This window comes from Mauremys mutica, chromosome 2, assembly GCF_020497125.1.
Source record: "Mauremys mutica isolate MM-2020 ecotype Southern chromosome 2, ASM2049712v1, whole genome shotgun sequence".
NCBI classification, from domain to species: Eukaryota; Metazoa; Chordata; order Testudines; family Geoemydidae; genus Mauremys; species Mauremys mutica.
The window spans coordinates 93,055,292-93,077,039 of record NC_059073.1 but is presented as its reverse complement, the minus strand read 5'-3'; the positions used below and the strand labels follow the sequence as shown (position 1 = coordinate 93,077,039).

At 37.4% G+C, this 21,748-nt stretch overlaps 1 protein-coding gene across 3 annotated transcripts in view; it reads right to left on the bottom strand.

The window, feature by feature from the left end:
• The window catches only part of GNAL (G protein subunit alpha L), a 323,051-nt gene that overhangs the window by 166,834 nt on the left and 134,469 nt on the right, over positions 1-21,748 (bottom strand). For 2 of the 3 annotated variants that reach the window (XM_045008183.1, XM_045008184.1), the window contains 3 exons: positions 21,564-21,636; positions 20,681-20,735; positions 20,381-20,500 (listed from right to left, as the gene is read on the bottom strand). In XM_045008183.1, the coding sequence (XP_044864118.1) occupies positions 20,381-20,500; positions 20,681-20,735; positions 21,564-21,636 (248 nt within the window). Of the gene's footprint in view, positions 1-20,380; positions 20,501-20,680; positions 20,736-21,563; positions 21,637-21,748 lie in introns of those variants that run through there. The other variant, XM_045008185.1, reaches the window with a different exon arrangement.

Below are 21,748 nucleotides of genomic sequence, written 5' to 3'. Positions count from 1 at the left end.
GGAACACCTTCTTGGAAGCCTGGGGGAGCGATCCTTTGAACTTGGCCATGGCTTGCCACAAATTGAAGTCATATCGGCCAAGGAGGGCTTGGTGGTTGGCTGCTCTCAGCTGAAGGCTGGAAGACAAATACATCTTATGTCCAAAGATCCTTACGATCCAGCCTCCTCGAGTCTTTATTTTTGGGGGTGGCCTCAGGTTGCCCTTGCCTCTCTTTGTGGTTAACCGCCTCAAAACCACAAGGGAACTAGGGGCTGGGTGGGAGTATAAGTACTCATTCCCTTTGGTTAGCACACAGTACTTGCGTTCAGCCCTCTTAGAGATAGCTTTGCGCGGGCAAAAGATGGCAGGACGTCCCTCCTGATGGGGAACGGTGCCACTGAGGCAGGGACACATGCGTAGGTTCCAAAGCGGGTTTTCCCCAAGACTGGGGTACTGCTGGAACTGGTGTGGGCGGCACTGGGAGCGTCAGGATCTCGTAAGCTGCTTGAAGAGCTATGGGTGGTGATGGCACCTGACGCTGGTCGTGGCCTGCGCCGATATCTGGAGTCACAGGTGAAGTACAAGATGGGATGCACTGCTCAACTTGAGCTGGGGCCTGACTTCCTGAAGGGGGCATTGAGCTGCTTAGCACAGGTCATGGCTCTCTCCCAGCCCCTCCTTTCCCTTGCAGGAGGTAGGAGATCATCCCTTCACATTCTTCTTTGGCTTCATGACCGGAGCCAAGGAAGGAGACCGGTGCCGGCTTGTGGACAGCACCGGCGGAGCATTGCACACGGACACCATGGTGCTCGGTGCCGAGTTGGACTGCTGCTCTGGTGCCAGAGTGAGTTCCGACTCCATTAGGAGTGCCCTTGCACTTTGAGTTTTGCACTTCTTCCTGCTAGGTTTAAAGGACTTGCAGATACGGCACTTGTGACTTATGTGCCCTTCGCCGAAGCATCTTCGGCAGCTGGTACGTGGATTGCTGACGGGCACAGGCTGTTTACAGTGATTGCTGGGCTTAAAGCCTGGGGACTGGACCATTCAGGACTAACAAAGAGTTGAGAATTACTAAGGGGGAAAACTAAGAAACTACTATCTATACAACTATTTTACAGGTTTTAAAAGTTTGCAAGAACAGAGAACGAAACAACGCTAGCCAAAGCAGCAGATGTTCCAGCACTGTCACTGGCGGCAAGAAGGAACTGAGGGTCAGGGGAGCCGGCAGTGCCCCTTATACTAAGCCATGCGGGCGCCACTCCAGAGGGTGCCAGAGCTGGTCCCATACGGATACCACTGAGGGAAAAACTTCCTGCACTGATGCATGTGGCGAGCACACACCCCTAATATGGAATGGACATGAGCAAGCACTCGAAGAAGAATTTTAGTTTATGCAGGTAATGTCATGAGACCCAATAAAAATTTACCATGCCACATCCATCATACAGTTTATGCCATATGGTTCACAGAAAAGCTATTTTAGAAATACTTTAGGAATGAGTTTTGAAAAGTGTATTGGTACTATTTTTCATACCCCTCTGTTTGCAAAACTTGATTCTCAACCTATCAGGACTATAAGACTGTCAGGTTAAAAATCCTACATTTGAAAAAGATTTTCAACTTGCTACAAACAGAGATCTTATTTTCACTATTTATGCACTTGGCTTATTATTTTGCCACTGTTTTAATCAAAATATACAAACACTATCAATTTCTTTCTTTAAAAAAAAATTCTACTCAGGTGCATAATCAGGACCTTCTGAACTAACAGAACACTGCAACGTTTGGGTTGACAACACTGAAATGGAATCCTTTAAAAATTCCAACATAAAGAGGACATTTTAAAGTGTCAGGGAATTTCTTCTGGTTTTAGCATCTGTAATTTTTTAAAAACAAATCCTACATGTTAAGCCAAATTTGATTGTGTCTCTTTCAAGCACTTCTGCAAAAAGAAATCAGATAATATCAGCTTCCATGGTTATGACTAACAGACTATTTTGAACTCATTTTGGAATGTTAAAATTTTCAGATAACTTGCATTTTGCCATTGGTTGAGTTCTTTTCAATTGGCCGTTTTTATATTTTTATTCCAGTCTCATCAAGGCTAAGGAATTTTTTCATACGTTTGTGACACAGACTAATATCAGTACTATTTTACTTTTTAAAATACAAGTAAATATATTTTAATAAATATAAATCTGTCAGGTATCAGCCTGCACTAAAAGAATACATGAAGAGATATAAATGTTCTATAATACATTTTCCCAGCTCATGAAAACAGAAGTATTAAATGTTCTTGGGTAAGAACAGGCTGGTATCATATGCCCTCTAACAGCAGCTATGTTCTACTGCAGGGATTGGCAACCTTTCAGAAGTGGTGTGCCGAGCCTTCATTTATTCACTCTAATTTAAGATTTCGCGTGCCAGTAATACATTTTAACATTTTTAGAAGGTCTCTCTCTAAAAGTCTATAATATATAACTAAACTATTGTTGTATGTAAAGTAAATAAGGATTTTAAAATGTTTAAGAAGCTTCATTTAAAATTGAATTAAATGCAGAGCCCCAGGCCTGGTGGCCAGGACCCAGGCAGTGTGAGTGCCACTGAAAATCAGGTTGCGTGCCGCCTTTGGCATGCGTGCCATAGGTTGCCTACCCCTGTTCTACCGGAATACTGAAATGGTTGACCTACAGGGCGTCTCTCACTGGTGCAGGAGAATGAACTTTCACAAGAGCTGGAGCTGAGATACAGTTGGTTAGTCTATTTAAAAAAAAAATCAAGATGAATGTCCCAGTGTGCCATTTAATGAAGCTTTATCCTCACCCAATATCCACAAATTCAGTATTATACTGGTTTATATAATGGTTTAAAAGCTGTAACATGGTATGGAGGAATATCTTTTTCTTTTATGGATAACTGACTATATATGCAGTGTTTGTATATATCTAATATGTCTTCTGTTGGGTGACATACCATACCAATTCAGAGGGGGGCTTGATGGTCTCCACAGTAATAGGTCTTTTCAGCCTGTAGTTATATAGCAAGGTCTACAAAGAACAGTTTTCTGCTATACAAAATCTGCACAACTAGACCTGTGGCATGCTGTATTTTGTAGCCCATAAAGGTTAATAAGTGACCTATTTTTAAAAGATGCTAAACTAACTCTGTGTTATTTAAAGATCACATTAATGCTTAGTTTAGGAATAGCTGCTGCTAATAGAGCAATATTTCCTTTCCGGAGAAGCAAGGATAAAACAGATATATTTGCACTTCCATCACTCAACCATACTCCACAGACCAGACTTCAAACCCAAAACCCAAAATAGTAAAGTTAATATTTTGCATCTTTTTGTCAGGGACTGAAGGATTTCCCCTGAGTCTTGGTCTTTCCAAGAATCTTGGTTTGGCTATAATCTAAGTACTCCCCTCAACCATTCTCAGCCCAAATGAGCAAGATGACTCAGCATCTGACACACTGTTTTAAAAAAAATGAAAAAAATACTCAGGAAAAATACTCAGGGTGTAGGAAAGAGGAGAAGGAGATACTATTTACATAATGTAAACACTGGGAAATGTACACACCTGGTAAGAGAGTAAATGAGTTAGACTTTCAGTTGGCTAAAACAATGCCCTCATGTTTTGGCATCTATTTTACCAACTACCAGCAAGAACCCACCCAAACAACATTGGGAAAAACAGCACAAAAATAGAACGCATTGTCTGAGTTCACTCAGTCAATAAGTACAGCAAACAAAGAGCAAACCAGCACTCCCGATAGCAGTAAGAGCATGGAACTCCCCCAGCACTCTCACTGGCAGGCAGAGCTGTGGCCTGTCTCCTGAGTCCATAAAATCATCCTGAATTAAATTTTTTTTATTTCTGTTGGGTGTTTGGAAGCCTAAAAACCCATGTGTATTATAAAAACAACACCCAATTATAAGAATTCCAAGCTCTTTAAAAAGAGATGACCAAGGTCATGGGAAAACTAAGAACCTGTCAAATTTGGATAGCACCAGAGCAGGTCAAAGTCATAACATTATCTATGTAATTTATTAATATTTATGGTACAAACATGAGATAAGATTGGTATTAGCTATGGCATTTGGTAATATTTATGATATAAGCAGCATACCTCTCCTAATTATTACACAACCAAAAAAGGATGGGGTATCTTTAATTAGATGATGCCACAAATAAGTCTGATCGGATGAGATGTGCCATCAAATTCATTCTATTTTTTCTAAAATCCACTGTCAAGCTCCATTTTTCTTTTCTATTTAATATACTTGTTGCTGGGGAAAAAAAAGGAAAAAAATATCAAATCCTAAAGTAGTAAGATGTAGCAGACTGTCTATTAAAGGAAATTTTCCTTGCCTGTGTATTTTCTTGCTTTGAGATCTTCTATTCCAATCCAGACAATTACACAGAGTTCTATCCAGACAGCAACTGAAGTAAGTCATCTCTTTACCAACAGAAAGATACAGATATAAAGGGCATGCCAGCTCCGAGACGTCCATTGAAAACTTCAAAAGGAACACTCTAAAGTTGAAGTCTGTATAACTCTCAAATTCTAAAAATCTAATTTTAAATCAGGAGTGAAACTAATGATTCACTGGTACACTAGATTTCAAAGAAAGAAAATAAAAAGGGAAAGAAAATGTCTTCTCTCTTCACTCCTATAAACTAGTCCAGATGTTTGGGAGATCCCTAACAGTGAACTAATATGCTAAGAACCAAATTTTCAGAAGTACTTACTAATTTTGTGGGTCTAGCTTCCAACACATAGGACAGTATTTTCCGAGGTGTGATGCACCCACAATTCCAATTAAACCAATGTAAGTGGCAGATGCTCAGCACTTCTGAACATCTATAGTGCTTAGGAAGCTATGCACTGTCTCCCAGCTGGTTGTCTTTCAGATTTCCACCAGAGAAGCCTTTCTCCTTTCAGAGACCCACTGATATGATTGAGTGTACTTTAAAAGCCTCTAGAACAGGGATCGACAACCTTTGGCAAGTGGCCCACCAGGGTAAGCCCCGTGGCGGGCTGGGCCGCTTTGTTTACCTGCCGCATCCGCAGGTTCGGCCGATCACGGTTCCCACTGGCCACAGTTCGCCGTCCCAGGCCAATGGGGGCTGCAGGAAGCGGCAGCCAACACATCCCTGAGCCCGCGCTGCTTCCCACAGACCCCATTAGCCTGGGACGGTGAACCGCAGCCAGTGGGAGCCGCGACTGGCCAAACCTGCGGACTCGGCAGGTAAACAAACCGGCCCAGCTCGCCAGGGTGCTTACCTGGCAGGCTGCAGGCCAAAGGTTGCCGATCCGGGCTCTAGAACTTCCTTCCCAACACTAAAGTAAGCTTCTCTGATCATCTTTTGAATTCATCTGGAGACTGTCAATTTGGAAGTTCCCTGACCTTTCCTGGACCTACGGCAGAAGAGTAACTGCCTCCATGAGTTCCTAAATTAAGCTTTCTTGTCCATGTAAGTAAAATATGCAGGATCTTGACAACACCCAGACAACATAGTGAATTGTGACTAGGGTGACCAGACTCCAAGTGTGAAAAATAGGGACACGGGGTGGAGAGTAATAGGCACCTATATAAGACAAAGCCCCTAATATTGGGACTGTCCCTATAAAATTGGGACATCTGGTCACCCTAATTGTGGCAAAGAGTAGCCAAGGTTATCTGGTGCTTCAGATTAAGTGTAGTCATTGTTTTAGGTCTAAATTCAGGCAGCATTTTGATGACAACATTGTTTTAGTGGGAAAAAAATCATACATAGCTTCTAATTAGACACGGCCTGAAACTTCCCTTCCCTGACAGCAGAAGAAATGGTGAGACAAAAAAGGATGTTTAGGGACTGTATCCCAAAAGGTTCAAAGAACCAAAGAACAATTAGCACTAAATTCAAGTCCCAGATGAAGATAAGGATATATTTTACTTTTACACACACACACACACACACACACACACACACTTGTGTGTACACTGCAGTCCTAACTTCTCCATAGCTTTCAATAATCAACATATCTGATGGCTAAGGAAATAATGATCCAGTATGCACCAGAAACTACATTAGCTGTTCAGCATAGTTTAGTGGGCACTCAATGTACAAGCCAGTCTGAAGCAAATGGATGAGCTCTGTATACTGGCGGGGATCTACTCTGCTCTGCTAAATTAATGGGAGGCAAGGGGAGAAGAGTTTTCTAACTATCAGAATACGCCAGGTGGAAAAAAGGGTTTTCAAGAGTGCCGCACTGTACATCTAACTTTGCTCAATACATACAATTTCTTTAGGTTTGTGGGTTCCATAGACAAGTTGTAAAGAAGAATTGTGGTACAAAAACAAATGAGGAGTTAAATTCACTAATATGAAGTTATTTGCTGTAGGCTTTATAAAGCAGCCTTCTAGGGGATAGGTAAGAGACATAAATGTTGTGCATAACCATTAGTCTCTACAGCACCAGATCTCTGACCCAGAATCAACAAGTCCTGATGGCAAGTAGTCTGAAAGGGCTTTGTACATTTATGTTTACCAGTTCTGCCACTGCTTCCTTAGCCAGTTCAGAACTATGCAGAATGTAGGTTCCAGGAGACCTACCTATTTTCTGCAAGTCCCTAGCAATCACAGGCCAGGCAGGAAAAGACAACAGGATGAAGCTCCACTTGTACTGCCAGCCTGTTTTATTCTGGTCTCTTAGGGTATGTCTACACTGCAGCTGGCTTGTGCCAGCTGTCTTAGGCTCATGGAACGCCGGGCTAAGGGGCTGTTTAACTGTGGTGTAGAGACTGAGCGATCCCAGGCTCCAGCCTGAGCCTGAATGTCTGCACTGCGATTAAACAGCCCCTTAGCCTGAGCCCCACGAGTCCGAGTCAGCTGGCACATGCCAGCTGCAGATGTCTAATGGCAGTGTACACATACCCTTGGACATGCTGGAATGCATGTTGACTTCCTTGTTCTTGGAGGCCATTAGCCTCCTATAGTTGAACATTTCTGCAATTGAACAGTCTAGGAAGTTAACTTCCATTCCTCCGAATATACTGTGTCCTGCTCATCACATTGGTTGCACTGTTTCTCTTTATCAGTATGTAAATTACAAACTGTGACACAGAGGATCCTTGGCAAAGGGTCTGCTGTTCTTTGCAAACAACTTGTCTCAGACCTGACAAACTCACTACACTACACACATCTTGCAGTATATTTCTCCACAAGGGGTAACATGTAAGGCATCTTCAGAAAGCTCATAACTTATCAAGTCTCTTAACTGCAAAATATATGTAGGGAAATATTTTAAGGAATTATATTGAAAGTATGCTTTGTGGTCTTGATGCAAAAGTTAGGTCACCAAGGGATAATAGGTCTCAGTTATGGCCCCTTTCACACATGAGGGGAGGAGCCAGCCCTCCCTGTCAGTTGTCCAGTCTTTCTCCATCCCAAGAGTAGCAATTGGAAAGCATCCAAGACAACTGCAAACAATCAAGGTAAAAAAGGAAATTACAACAAAACAGGCATTTGCTCAATGAAGAGAGACAAGAGACTGTTTCAGTATAAGAGTAGGGAGAGGCATTTTGTATCCTTTCACTAATGAGACATCTTGCGGAGTAGGGATGTTCTCATGAAAAATTGGATCCTGGTTGCTGTGAAGCCAGCTAGCTCTGCAACAGACTGAACTTTGCAGGGGAAACCTACTTTATTAGATAGGAAATGTAACTACTGTTAATAAGCATAGACCAAAGTTTGCATTTTATGATTTTGTTTTGCAACTATTTGTTTCCACCACTTTCTCGTTTCTAGTTAACTCTCCTTTCTTTCTTAAACAAACCTACTTTCATTTTATTACAAGCGCTCACAAGTGCTGCGTGTTATACAGGAGAGGCGGATTTAAGGTAAAACTTGTAAACTGGGGTACACTGCACATTTGGGGGCAGAGGATCTGGGATTTCTGTAAGTGTCCTGCATCGGGACTGTATATCACAAGGGAGTGAAAGAGACTTGGGGACTGGGGTGCTCCTATTGTTAACTTGAAAGTTGAGGACAGGGCTGGCATAGCCTTGAGCAGAGTGCTTGAGCAGCTAACACCCAGCCACCATGGACACTGGTGTTACACTGTAACAAGGTGACTCTCAGCCCTAGGTACTCCAAAATGGTCATACAAGCTAACTGGAATAATTTTGTCCTGTCCATGACATCAAATATTTCAGGGCTTGACTACACTTACCGGAGGATCGCCGCTGCGGCGGTCAATGCATCAGCCGGTGATTTAGTGGGTCTGCTCTCCTGTCGACTCCTGTACTCCACAGGATTGAGAAAAGTAGGGGGAGTCGATGGGAGAGCGTGGACCCCACGGTAAGTAGATCTAAGCTCCTTGTTGCCAGTAAAACCAAGGCACACAGGCACCTCCATTCCAAAATGTTCCAGAAGTAGAGCAAAAACTGAACCTGACACTGCACCTCAGTTATCATCTCCACAGTTAGTAAGACACTGACCAGTCAATGGTGAACTGTTCCCAACTAAATCCCAAGAAGGAGAAGAAATCTTTTTTCCTTGTTTATTGTATGCCTATGGTTTTTTAACAAATTGCAGAACTACTTAATCACTATCTTAGCTGCTGTTCTGTGTTTTGACACAGATCAGCCAGTCATCCTTCCTCCTTAACATGGTTGCTAATAGCTACCTTGCTCTTAGGAAAGGTTCTTAGAACTGTGCCCAGGCCAGATGAAAGCCTTACTGGAAACACTGCCCAGGAAAGCAAAGAACAGGAACTGCTGATGGGGCTAGAAAATTGGGACATGAAGAAACCCAGGGAACCACCTGTTAGAACTATGGACCCAGTGCTTGAAAGTCCTGCTGCTGTTTGATTTTTTGGGATGAGTGCAGGGGAAAGACCATGCTGTACAGGTACCTTTCCTGATTCATATATACTTTTTCCCCTTAAACAACAGACTAGAGAAAGATTCCTGGAAGCAGGGGAGCTGGAACAATTTGTATAGTGGGGGTGCTGAGAGCCATTGAAACAAACTGTAAACCCCTGTATATAATAGAAACCACTTCAAGTCAGCGGGTATGGCAGCACCCCCAGCACTCCTAGTTCCAGCTCCTATGCCTAGAAGGCCATAGAGGAGGCAGACAGCTGTTAGGTGACCTTAGGAATGGGGAAGGTCAGGGGGCCATTTCAAACCTTGAGATGGATCCCAGGTTATTGACCCCCTTTTCCATGATGGGATCCTTCAGAGTCAGAGCTCCTCCCCCCCAATTCAAGCAGAAAGGCCCTTGCTGACCTACTCTGAGTAAAAATAACTAGTTTTCCATTTTTTAAATGGCAGACAGAAAAAAATGGATATATTTTTCAATTCAACCCAGGTAACCTGACAGTATTTAGTTGATATCATATTTCTTTGCCAGCAATACAAAATTCCCCCTCACTCACCATAACATACAAATATATTTAACCTTTCTTCATCTTCACTATTTCTTGTTGCAGTTTTAAATGTGGCAGTGAGCCAATTTTGGGGAGTGGATTTGTTTTATACAGACAGATCCCTCAAAAGCTTTCTAATTCTCCATACTGTGAAAAAGCTTTGAGAAAGTGAAACTGATTTGCTTGAGCTTTCATCACAGCACATAGGTCACTTAGCAGAGCACAGGCAGAGGGGACATAGATAAACAGAGGAGAAAAAACAATGGAGAAAAGCAAATTTCAAAAATATTTTAATAGTGAGCAGAGGAGTTCTCAACCAGCAACCCCTTCCCTATTTCTGCTCCTTTTGTCAATCTACAGTACTCTTTCCCACAAACCACATGTTCTGAATCATTTAAGACCTAAATTGACATAAAAATAACACATGTTCTTCTGCTTGCAGCATTTCCCCAAGGGAGATCAAAAAGTTCAAAACATTTTTTTCAAGTAACACAGAACAACAGGAACGCAAGAGAAAAAATTGTGACATCATGGTATTTTTAAACATCATATTTCTCTAAAAAGAATAAGGGTTATTAGCAATGGTCTTCTCCAATGCTACAGGAGACTAATTTCCAAAAAATGTAAGTAACAATGAGCAGATTTGAAAATACAGAAATCAACCAATTAACAATGGCTAGTTTAAATAGCAATTTACCTATTTATAATACAAATAAAACTAAAAGAATGTATTTATTGTATACGTGTTCCTAAAGTCCTATTTAGGTTTCTATAAAGAACTGCTTGGAAACTTGGACGGGGAGGGGGGAATCTATATAGAATTTCACCCTATATATTTTTCCTTTTGTTTTAATTACTAAGTATTTTTACATGAAAAACAGAGTCTCTGCTCCTCAGCTGGTTCATCCTGTTCTTTATTTCCCAACTTGTGTTGTCTTCTGTTTATAATATAGTAATTCACCCATCAACGGAGGCCTCATCTACACTAGAAAGATGACCCATTGCTGACAATGGACATCAGCCATGGGTGAAGCTGAACGAGTGCTGAACAAAGTTTAGCGTAAGTGAATCAAAGACAATATTCAGAACCATTTCAAGAAGAGGTTAAAATCTCACCAAGTTCTAAAAAATAATTCATGGTTCAGAACTAAAGCTGTTTTGGAGAGATGCCTATACATTCATTTCTTTGTAATTGATAATAATAATACTATGTGGACAGATTTAAATTGCCATTAACTATTCATTTCCTTGCTCTTAGGTGCTTGGGTCTTATAAGTAACATGATAGGTAAGTATACTGTTGTCATTTTAGAACCTTTCACTGCTATCCGAAACAAAATTTTTGTTTTCCAAGTGTTTTTAATTATTTTTCCTTTTGTAAAGGTAAAAATTAAGTTAGTTTCTAAATTTTAAATAAATGGGATGGAGTAATCTGCAGGTTATTAAATTAAAGGAGTGACCAGAGATGATCAAGATAATAGTGGTTAGAAACGAACATCCATAATCCCCCAGTTAGTTTGAAATTGTTATGCAAAACATCCATCAGTGGGCTGTTAGCCAAAATGGTGAGGGATGCAATCCCATGTTCCGTGTGCCCCTAAACCAGCGTTTCTCAAATGCGGCCACCAGGGGATTTTTCTGCAGCCAGGACAGTCTCCTGGGCAGAGACTGGGGGGGCGGGAGGAGGGGCAGCAGCAGCCCCTGCCTACAGCGCCCAGTTGTGGCTCCTGGATGCACTCCCTTGAGTGCCGCCAGCCAGGGATTGGCACCCTGCACCACACAGCCTCCAGGGGCTCCGGGCAGCACCTCTGCAGACACGTGGGCTACAACAGGGCTACACACAGGTGCAGGGCTCTGGTCCAATTGTGCATTATTAATTGCAGGATTGGGGCCTGATTTAACACCCATTGAAGTCAGAGCCTCCCATTGACTTCTATAGGCCTGGGATTGTACCCAAAGAGAGCAGTAGAAAAAAGCACAATTGCACATGAGCAATACATCATTCTAATATCTTGCTTTAGTGACTGTAGAATACATTCCACCAGGTTTTTCTCTTCTGTCAGTTTTAGTGAGGGAGAATCTAGTTTAATTTTCAAGTAATGGAAATTTCTTAATTATTTTACTATTTATGAAAAACTGCACATTGCAAAAGTCGAAACGTATCCAATCTAGCGACATTTATAAAGCATTTATTACTGTGGGACTGTACCTGAGCACTGCAGTTGGATTACAGTAGAACCCTTTTTAAAAAAAAATCGAGTAATTGGGGTTTGAGAAATTCAAAACATTAAACAGCTCATAAAATTGAACATCTCAAAATTACATTAGGTAAGATGCATAAGCTAATTTATTAATTGTTCAATGAGCGCGCTAATAGCAAATAATAACAAATTTAATGATGTGCCTGTTATAATCTTGCTTTGCTCACTGCTCAAGTACATACACTGGTACCTTGCTGATTGAGAGATAAAAATAGTTCATATAACCGATTATTCACAAGATGCATAAAATCAGGGCTGTTAGTGATGCTATCCATAGGTAGCAAGCAAAGTCTATTTATGTTTCGAATTTTATGAAAATTCAATTTCATTTGCAGACAAAGGGACACAGAAAATTAGATATCTTGAAAAATTTTCAAGGAGGATATTGTCTTAATTACAAAAGAGTAATTTATTCAAGCTTTTCTAGATTTCAGTGTAATTTAATCCTAAAACTTTGAATGTATGAGGATTTCCCCATCCCATTCTTCCTTAAAGTTACAAAAGGGATAAAAGTTAGCCTTAACTATGGACAGGCTAACCACTTCTTCCCAGTACACCACTGCTTACAGAGGATAGAACCTGGCCCTCCAAGCTGAAGGAAGAACTGTGGTAGCTGCCAGCTACTGAATGGTCCTTACATTCCTTAAGATACAGCCACAAGTCAATGGAGGGCAGCATGTTCATATTAAGAGAACCCTGTCCCATTATCATCCATAGTGTCCTCTGCTAGTCCCACTCAAGTCAATGGAAAAATACACCCACTGTCCTGAACGAGCAAAATTCAGCCCATAATGCCTATTTATATGTAAATATCACTTAAAATTAGGGTAGATTCTGAGCAAAGTCACATGACAGAAAATGCTGTAAAGAAAGAGCCGGTGATGGAACTGTTTTTGTTTTTTGGGAAAACTATCCACTTCTACCTAAATTCATTTTTCATTGTTTCTCCCACCATGCCCCCTACCCAGAATGTTAGTTCTACAAATACAAATATTTAAACCCCCAAATACTGACTGTGTTACTGCATTATTTCATATGGTTTTGTCAACTAACATTTTACAAGAAAATATAAACTGATCAGTTGGCTATTTTTAATCTAAGGTATGTTGCTGGGTATTTGCCTGACTCTTAGAAAACAGGCTGTAAACAGAGGTACAAAAACAAAACTAATGTCAGGTAATTTCAGTAGACTACACCAGTGGCATGTAGTTCTATTAAACATTAGTCCATGGTAATAAAAGACACTACTATGAAATATCCTTTCAGTTAGATAATTAAAATTGTAAAACTGCATCAGAGTAATGATGTATAAGGCAAGGAGGACAAACTGTAAATATTAGTCCAAATATTGAAGTATCAGGATCTATAATTTAAACAGAATGATGGTTAGTTAAATAATTCAATACATTCATTGTTTTAGCATCACAGTAACAACCCTGTGAGTTAAGGCTGAAAAGACACTTTCCCCTCTATGATTTCTGTTAATAATACACTCAAATACTTTTTGGGATGGAAATTTCTCATCTTATGCTGGAAAGCTGCATAAAAACATAGTATAAATAGATGGGAAGACAAGAGGGGAAGGCTGATCTTTTCTGTATTATAATAATTCAAAGCTGTATTTACTTTTCACAATAGTGAGATGGGGAAGATGCCAAAACCAAACATGGAATTCAAAACCTGTATCAAACTCTACCCCTCCCTGCCCAACTCTTCCCTCTCCTCTCACTAATTGTGACTCCACTGAGAGATGATGCCTGTGTTTGTCTACAGCTCCCTGCCAGAGCTTTAGCCAGGCAAACCATTGGGGACCTAAGTAGTTTGCCATTTCTCTCCTTCAGCAGAAAAATGCTATTTTTTTAAAATAACAATTGCTAGCTGTTGTGGCCTGGAGACTTTAACTGTAATGAATGTGCTGTATTAACTCTTCTGAATAATTTCCATGAGGCTAGAGGGGAGAATAAATGTATTGCTTTATTTCCATTCTGCATAGTATCTAAATCAACCCAAGATCAGGTTTACTTTTCCAAGCTTGAACATAATATAAATAATGCCTTCATCTTAAAAGAAAGAAAAGCATTAAATAAGGGAAATTTATTTGTAAACAAGAAAGCTTGGGGTTCATTAAGGGAACTATATATTATAATCAAGTTAAATTTTAATGCTCAGGTGCCTTGATCTATAAAAATGGAATCATCATCAAACAATGAACATTTACAAAAATCAAATCAGATTTGGATATTACTGGTGCACTAGAACTGTAACACTCAAGGTTTTCATTTTCAATATGGCCTTGCAAATAAACTATCCTTGTTTAATTTTGCATTAAAAACAATATGCTAACATTTCTTTTGATTCTCTCCCAAAGCACTGATGACCACCTAACAATACTACAATAAGCAGTAAGTAACAAAGAAAATTAAAGTATGTACTTGCTCTCATACATGTGACATGCCCACTCGGTGTCCTTATACATCAACTAACTAGAGCAACTAAGACTCAGTGTATTAAGCTAATGGAAATCAGACACATCTACACTAAATCTGTATGCATACATGTACTAGAGGAAAGGAAGCACCAGAAATCCAACTTCAGTGTCAGTTGCTAATTAATTGTTAGTCTGTACCACAAAACAAATGCTATTGGAACCACAAAGAAATCTCATGCTGTTACATCATAGCTACTTTTTTCCAATATCCACTTTATTTCCATCCCAGTTCTCCTCACAATGTTCACTTTTGTGCAAAAGAAAAAAAAGTTGCTACCAATTGCATTCATAAGTATATTATTTTTCCATGTCCTAAGTGTCCCTTTTCAATATCCTCCTCCTCTAGTTTTGAAAGCGTTAATCCAAGGTATTTCCTTTCCATATTTGAGAAATAATACATTTAAGAAAAAAACAAAAACAATTTATTGTTAAAAGTTTCAGTCTAGATCTTAGAATTTGAAGAAACCCAAAAGATATAATTCTTTAACTTTAAAGAGCAAGCAGGTTTTAAATTTTGACTTGGTACTGCTGCAGTACTTATAATGTGATGCTCAGAGGTAATTATAAAGACTTATGGCCCTCTACCCACATGAAAAATAGTAAGTAAATCCCTAAAGTAAAGTTATTAAGAGAGGTAACAAAGGAAACTCAAACCAAGCCATGTTTGCCAATATTCACACCACTTTTTCCATCTATTTTGATCTTTTCACTTAATAGTGTTGTACATTTTCTCATACCTAAAGAACATGAAAATATTGCAAACCATATTAAAAACCACAAATATAAGATGGTATTATTAAACAATTCCTTTGGGGGTTAGATCAAGCATGAGTTACAGGAAAAAACAAACATTTTGAGGCCAATTAGGGTGTTAACTAACTGAGTGACACCAATTTTTTTAACCATTTATGGACTTATTTATATAGTGGTTTTCATTTTTATTTAGGTACTTATTTGGGATACAACTTTTACTACACATGGACCTAATTCTACACTCTTTACTCAAGCAAAATGAGTTCAATACTTGTTACACATATATTGTGTCTATCAACAATTGCTAGACTTTACTACAACTCTGAATAAGGTTTACTAGCGCTGTTTTAAATGATATGTTAAAATGCCAAAAGAATGTCTACGTAATTTTTAAACCTGACCATAAATATTGTCCTGTTTATTTTAAAAGGTATCAACATACAATGTTGATTTTTAGGGGGAAAACTGAAATGATGCTGTGAAAACCTCAAACTACAATACCCAAGTAAAGTGCAATACACTAAAAATACAGATAATTTTAAATATTTTTACTGTCAATATCTTCATTAATAGTTTGCTTTTAAAGGACTGCATTTGAGAACAGTTTACAGATCATTACACAGCTAGTGCTCTAAAATTGTATTTTAGACTAGCATTCTAAATTCATCACATTTCTCTTTAGAGAGAAAGAACAATTTTCTGTTTAAAAAAGTGCTTAATATCTCTAACAGTATTCGAAATTTTTAAAAAGTGAGGAAAACGTTCTTTTGAGAGCCCTAACAAAAGCAATTTGCTAAATAGCACCAGCATTCATGTTTACATGTTTTCTACATTAATCAGTGATTCAGTCTGATTAGCTACTAAAGTAACATCAGGAAACACTTGACCACTCAGTTATAATTACTATACACAATTTCTCCACTACCTGTTATATGCATACTTAGAGTTGAGTTAAACATTCTGTGGAATAGAAACAAGTGTATATATTTAGAAAAAGAATTTAAAACTACTTTAAAGATCTAAGGAAAGCAAAGGAAAAAGGCAACTTGTGGGAAGCAAGTTTGTAGTGCCTATTATATTCAAATATTTCATTGAAGTTCAATAGTCTTTAACAAATACATGCTTATATAATACATCATGTTTTTCCACAGCTAGTAGCATAATATGCCCTTAATATGTTCACTCCGCTTCACAAAGGGCAAAAAAACCCATCAATACAGGATTTAAAATGGCACAAGTCAATTCCTGTTAACTTTAACAAATATCAGTCAACACTTTGCCAAAAAATAAACTAAAAATCCTCTCCTAAATACATCACAAATGTTTCTACTTCAGTTGTAAAATCCCTGTGCAGATGCTATACTTAACAGCAATATAAGAATAATGGTATTAGACTCATTTAATGCAGCTATAAAAAAACTGAACATATAATATATACATTAAGTAAATAAATATTTTGACAGTTTCTTCCTTTTCTTTGATTATGTAAAGTCCTGCAAAAATATAATGGTCAAAGATATATTATTAATACTCATAAGGTTATGCAAAAATATACCTACAGATTACAATAATGAAGCAATGTGTTCTTGAATGCTGTCTGTCAGCCCAAGGTAATTTTTTTTGGTAAAAATATGTGAACATTTAGTAAAGTATATATATAGCCTCATGATTTTAATCAAAATTAATGAAAGACAACACTAAAATAGGAAATTGGAGATAAATTAGCAAACAAAAACCTTAAGACAACTTCACTAAGCAAAATTAAACATTTTAACATGGAAAATTATATATTTCTGCAAAAATACTATGGAGGTACACTGAGGAATTTAAAGATATTACAAAGCAATTTACTCTTTAAAATTAAAAGAATGTTTACAGCACTAGTGAGGTTAGATCTTCTACAGTTATTTTAAGAGATAAATAAAAGAGAAATCTCTTAACAACATGTAGATTAAAAAAAAACAAAACAAAAAACCCCCAACCACCCTCATGCTAGTCCTTTGTCTGAAGATGAAATCCTGGCCCAATAAAAGTCAATGGAACTTTTGTCATTAACTTCCAATGGGGCCAAGATTTCAATCTGAGAAAATAAATTTGTTTTCAATGCACTTATTTTATGAAGACAGTTTTCAAAATTTGAACCACGATTAATTCATGTAATTTAAATAAGCATATCCAAGTATATCCAGTGTATCATAAATATACCTAAGCTATTCTCCAAAAAATGTGGGCCCTATTGTGCCATCCATTTTTATGCTGAAATCCTTGTATTTCAGTAGGAACTTCTTAAAGATGAATAGGACAGTACAGTCCTTTCATCACATTTTACATGTAATTTATTTGAAATTCATATTACACTAGAAAAAAAATTATATCAAAGACTAGACATTGAAAACTATCTAAAAATGTTTGGTAAGTTTTTAGTGATTACTGAGACTTCTTTTATTGTCCTAATAAATTTAAAATATACTGATTGAAATCCTTGCCTGATTGAAATCAAAGGCAGAACTCCGATTGACTTCAGTTGGGCCAAGGCTTAACCCAGTATTTTCAGAAATTAAAAGAAATAAAGTAACTATTATATATATATATATTAACCCTTATAACATCCATACTAGTAAAAACTTGACTAGCATTTCCATCATTTAAAAAAGAGTTACTTTCTCATATTTGAGAAGATAACATATACTGCAAATGTAACACCTGACCAAACACTGAGTTTAGTGATTTTTTTTCTTTGTGCAGTTTTAAGTGGACCTGATTTATTGATTTATCAAATATTTAGATTGGCTTTCCTGTTTCAGAAGGCTATATTCCATATTTCTAATGTTAATTACAGAATTACTAAAAACTTAACAGAAGATGTATAATTGAATATCCTCCATGGTACAGTACTTATTTTAATATCAGTCCTTATTTAAAAAATGGGTCAAATGCTATGCCAGTAGAAAACATTATTTTATTCCATGTTACAAACTTTGGACCTTATCCTGCTTCCACTGAGGTCAATGTCCCTTTGACTTATGTTACAGTAGAATCAAGCCCTAAAGCATGTATTTTTCAATCTCAGAGCAAGTCTACATTACAAAATTAAGTCAACCTAAGTTATGTCGATGTACAGCGACTGCAGTAGCTTTTGCATGTTCACGCTATGCTCCTGGTGTCAGCGGTGTGTCTCCTCACCAGGAGCGCTTGCACCAATTTAACTGTCAGTGTAGGGCATTGTGGGATGGCTTCTGAAAGGCAGCAAGTTGATGCAAGCAACGCAGTGACTACACTATATCGACCTAAGTGCTACATCTCTCATGGTGGCGGAATTATTAAGTCAGTGCAGTGGGTGAGTTACATTAGTGGGAGCTGCATTTTAGTCTAGATGTTTACAGAGTTAGGTCGATGTAAACTGCCTTACATTGACCTAACTGTATAGTGTAGACCAGGGCTCAGTCTTACTCACATAATTCCCTGGAAGCAGAACCATATTAAAATTATAAAAGGAATTACCTAGCTAAAATGTAGATATGTTAAAAGTACTAAATCGAGGAAAAACATTAAAAATGTATTTGCTTTCCCTCTAAATCAGCATTAATTTTCTTCTTTATTTTTTTAGTACAATTCTTATTTTTAAACAGCTATGTCACACCATTTCAAATGTTTCTTTCTAAAAGACAGTTTAATCCAAAAAAGAACAATAAACTGTCCTGCACTCCTTAAGTTTTCTTAAAATCAAAGTAGATTTAGAGTCTATATGGAAATTAACATACGTTAGTTATTCCAACCAAAATTTCCAGTTGAACCTACCAGTGAGCCAGGTTTGCTAATATACAAGACTTTGTAGAGTCAACAATTACTCAAATTTGCACTTCTATCCTTATTAATGTAGATATATACAGTGTGTGACTGACAGAGAGAGAGACAGAGAAAAAATATAGAACAAGTCTGAAGATAAATAAAAGTAAAAATGCCACACTTTAGCCCACTTTAAGACATGGAAAAATAGATACACTTATGAAGACTCGCAAAGGATGCTGTATATTAATTTATTTTATACAAATTATTAAGGGGCAATATTAAAGAAAAATAAATGAAAAACCAAAGAAGAAATCAAATGCTAAAGTTATTGAAATAAACTTCAGAACTCAAACATAAATCAAAGTCTATTTAAGACACCCTCAAATTCCATTTAAAAAAGGACTGTCATTTTCAGTAACTCATATCCACTAAGTGAACAATCATACCGTATGTGGGCGTACCCTGCAGTTGCAGCTTTCTCAGCAACTGAGTTCTGTGTTAAATTGTAACTCTACAAGATGTCTGATTATTTATTTATTTAATATTGAACCTTCAAAGCACTAGATTTATCAGAGGCAACAAAACCACACACCAGAGTGTGTTAGTAATATATTAAAGAAACAAGTATTTTTCCCCTTCACACATTTCCACCTGCAAGTTAAACTGGCTTTAACAGTCTGAAGACACCCTATAGTAAATGACTGCTTTGGCAATACTGACAATAGGAACAACTCATAAGCTTTTAACCAATGACAGAAAAAATTATTCAGTCTTCATTGTATCCAAAACAAACTGCTATTGATAGCCACATTTTAGAATTTATTTAAAAACGTTTTATTATAGACAATAAAACTCCACTAATACTCAAAACTTCTAGACAATTGCTTTCACACAAAACACACCATGCATGTTTCTATAAGCAATAATTAACATCTGAAGACCAAGATAATCCAATGTAAATAGCAGTATCCATATGCAAATTAACCTAAATAATATACTTTGAATTACACTACCAATGAGTGACTACTATAGAAAGCCCAATAGGTTTTTACATTTCTACCCAGCCTTAAGATGGCAGCATTCATGCACAACTAAAATAAAGAATTATATCTTCCCATTCTCATTGTTCACGGTTTATTCCAGCAACATAATACAAAATTTGACTAAAATAAATACATAAATAAATACATAGGTGATGAAGACACCTTAGTTGGCCATCAGATATTTCAAGTTCTTAGTATGAAAATTAATAAGAATGAAAAAGTGTTGACATTTTAAAAACTACATACTGTTATTATTAGAATTTCTCTGTGCTTCTATTTCTTAAGTATATACTGTAATTCCTCAGACTGATGTCCTGCTGCACCAAATTATGCTCAGAAAAATAGCTTTCACAACAATGCTAAATTGAGACACTGAAATTTCAAATAATCTTAATTTCTTTGCATTTCATTATCCTCTAAAAACAAAACAAAGCAAAACAAACACACATTACTAAAGCACAACTGAACAACATTAAAACAGGTGCAACACCATACAATGTTAAATCAGGTAACTTGGTGATAATTCTGCGACAAACTTGTTTTAGCAAACACCTTTCAAATGGCAAACAAGTCATTTCATAAATCAAAGTCAGAGCTTTGTGTTCTCTTTCAAAATTAGGAAAAACAACTTTTTTTTTACTCTTACCTGTGTATAGTCAAAATCAGAAAGTGGAGCTATACTCTTGATGTAGTCCATTCGAAATTGGTTTTCTGGATTGGCCAGTGGAACTGGGGGTATTAAAGTGCCCATTGCTGAAACTATAGTCTAGAATTGGATAAAACAAAAACAGACACATTAATCTGGTTAATCTAAAATACAGGATCAATAGAAGATAATCCAATCTGATCAGCAAAATGGGATTTCTCTACACAATCCTAGAGAGCATAATACTTTTGGCTTCCAGTGTACAGAACCATTTAAGAATAGTATAAAATGTGTTCTTACCACAATTGCATCTTTAACATTTTTCCGAATATCCAGTATTTTCTGTTTCTTTTCTCTGAATTAAAACAGAATTAATGATTTAATTTCTCTCTCAAACCAATTCATTTAAGTTACATTCAGAATTTTTTACTGACTGCTTATTTGTTATTTAACCTTTATGACAAACTGACTGAAAAGAACAGTAAGATTATTTTCCATCCATCACTTTTTCATATTCTATAAAAAAAAGTGAAAATATATCTCTGCCTATTTTGTCACATTAGATAGTCATAACCACATCTGCAAAGCTGTCTTGGTGGGATTGGAAGTCATTCCTTCATTTCTATAGCATGGTAAATCTATTCCCCTACAATTTAGAACACATATTGTATAGTTAAAAACCGTATATATCTAAAATTAGCACACAATTAATATTAAATACTGGCACTCAGTTTTTCAGAGAGACATCATGTAACCCAAGAATACATGATGATTACATTCATGCAAATTGATTTCAGTTTCATGCTAACCACCACCAGAAAAACCTCAGCAGCCCCGGCATCCTGTGTATGAATTGATATATATCTCTATATTGCACACAGATACAATATTAGTTATTTGCTGCTATGCAAAAAGTAGTCGCCATGTTGTTGCTACACAGGGGCCTGTCAAGCGCTGCAGTAGCAACAGTGTAAAATACAGTAGAGGGGCAGGAACAGAAAATACAAATATATAATAGTAGTAATTCCTTGCATTTTTCTTTTTTTGCAAGCCAGTGTCAAACTGCCAACACACACACATACATAGAGTGGAGGAAAGAGAGAAATTACCCAGTGTGTTGTGTGTGAATATGTTTCAAATGTATATTTACAAATAGAAGACACGAAGTATCAATAATTCTTACTCTGAATTAAATCCATTGACATGCAGGATCCTCATTTGTTTCACAATCGTGCTTTTTCCTGACTCACCAGCTCCTGGAAGAAAAAGACAGAACACTGCCGTGTATATATGGTTTTTTTGGTGACATGTTAACAGCATCTCCCACCTCCAACAGCATTTATATATATATGTATCCATGTGGCTCCC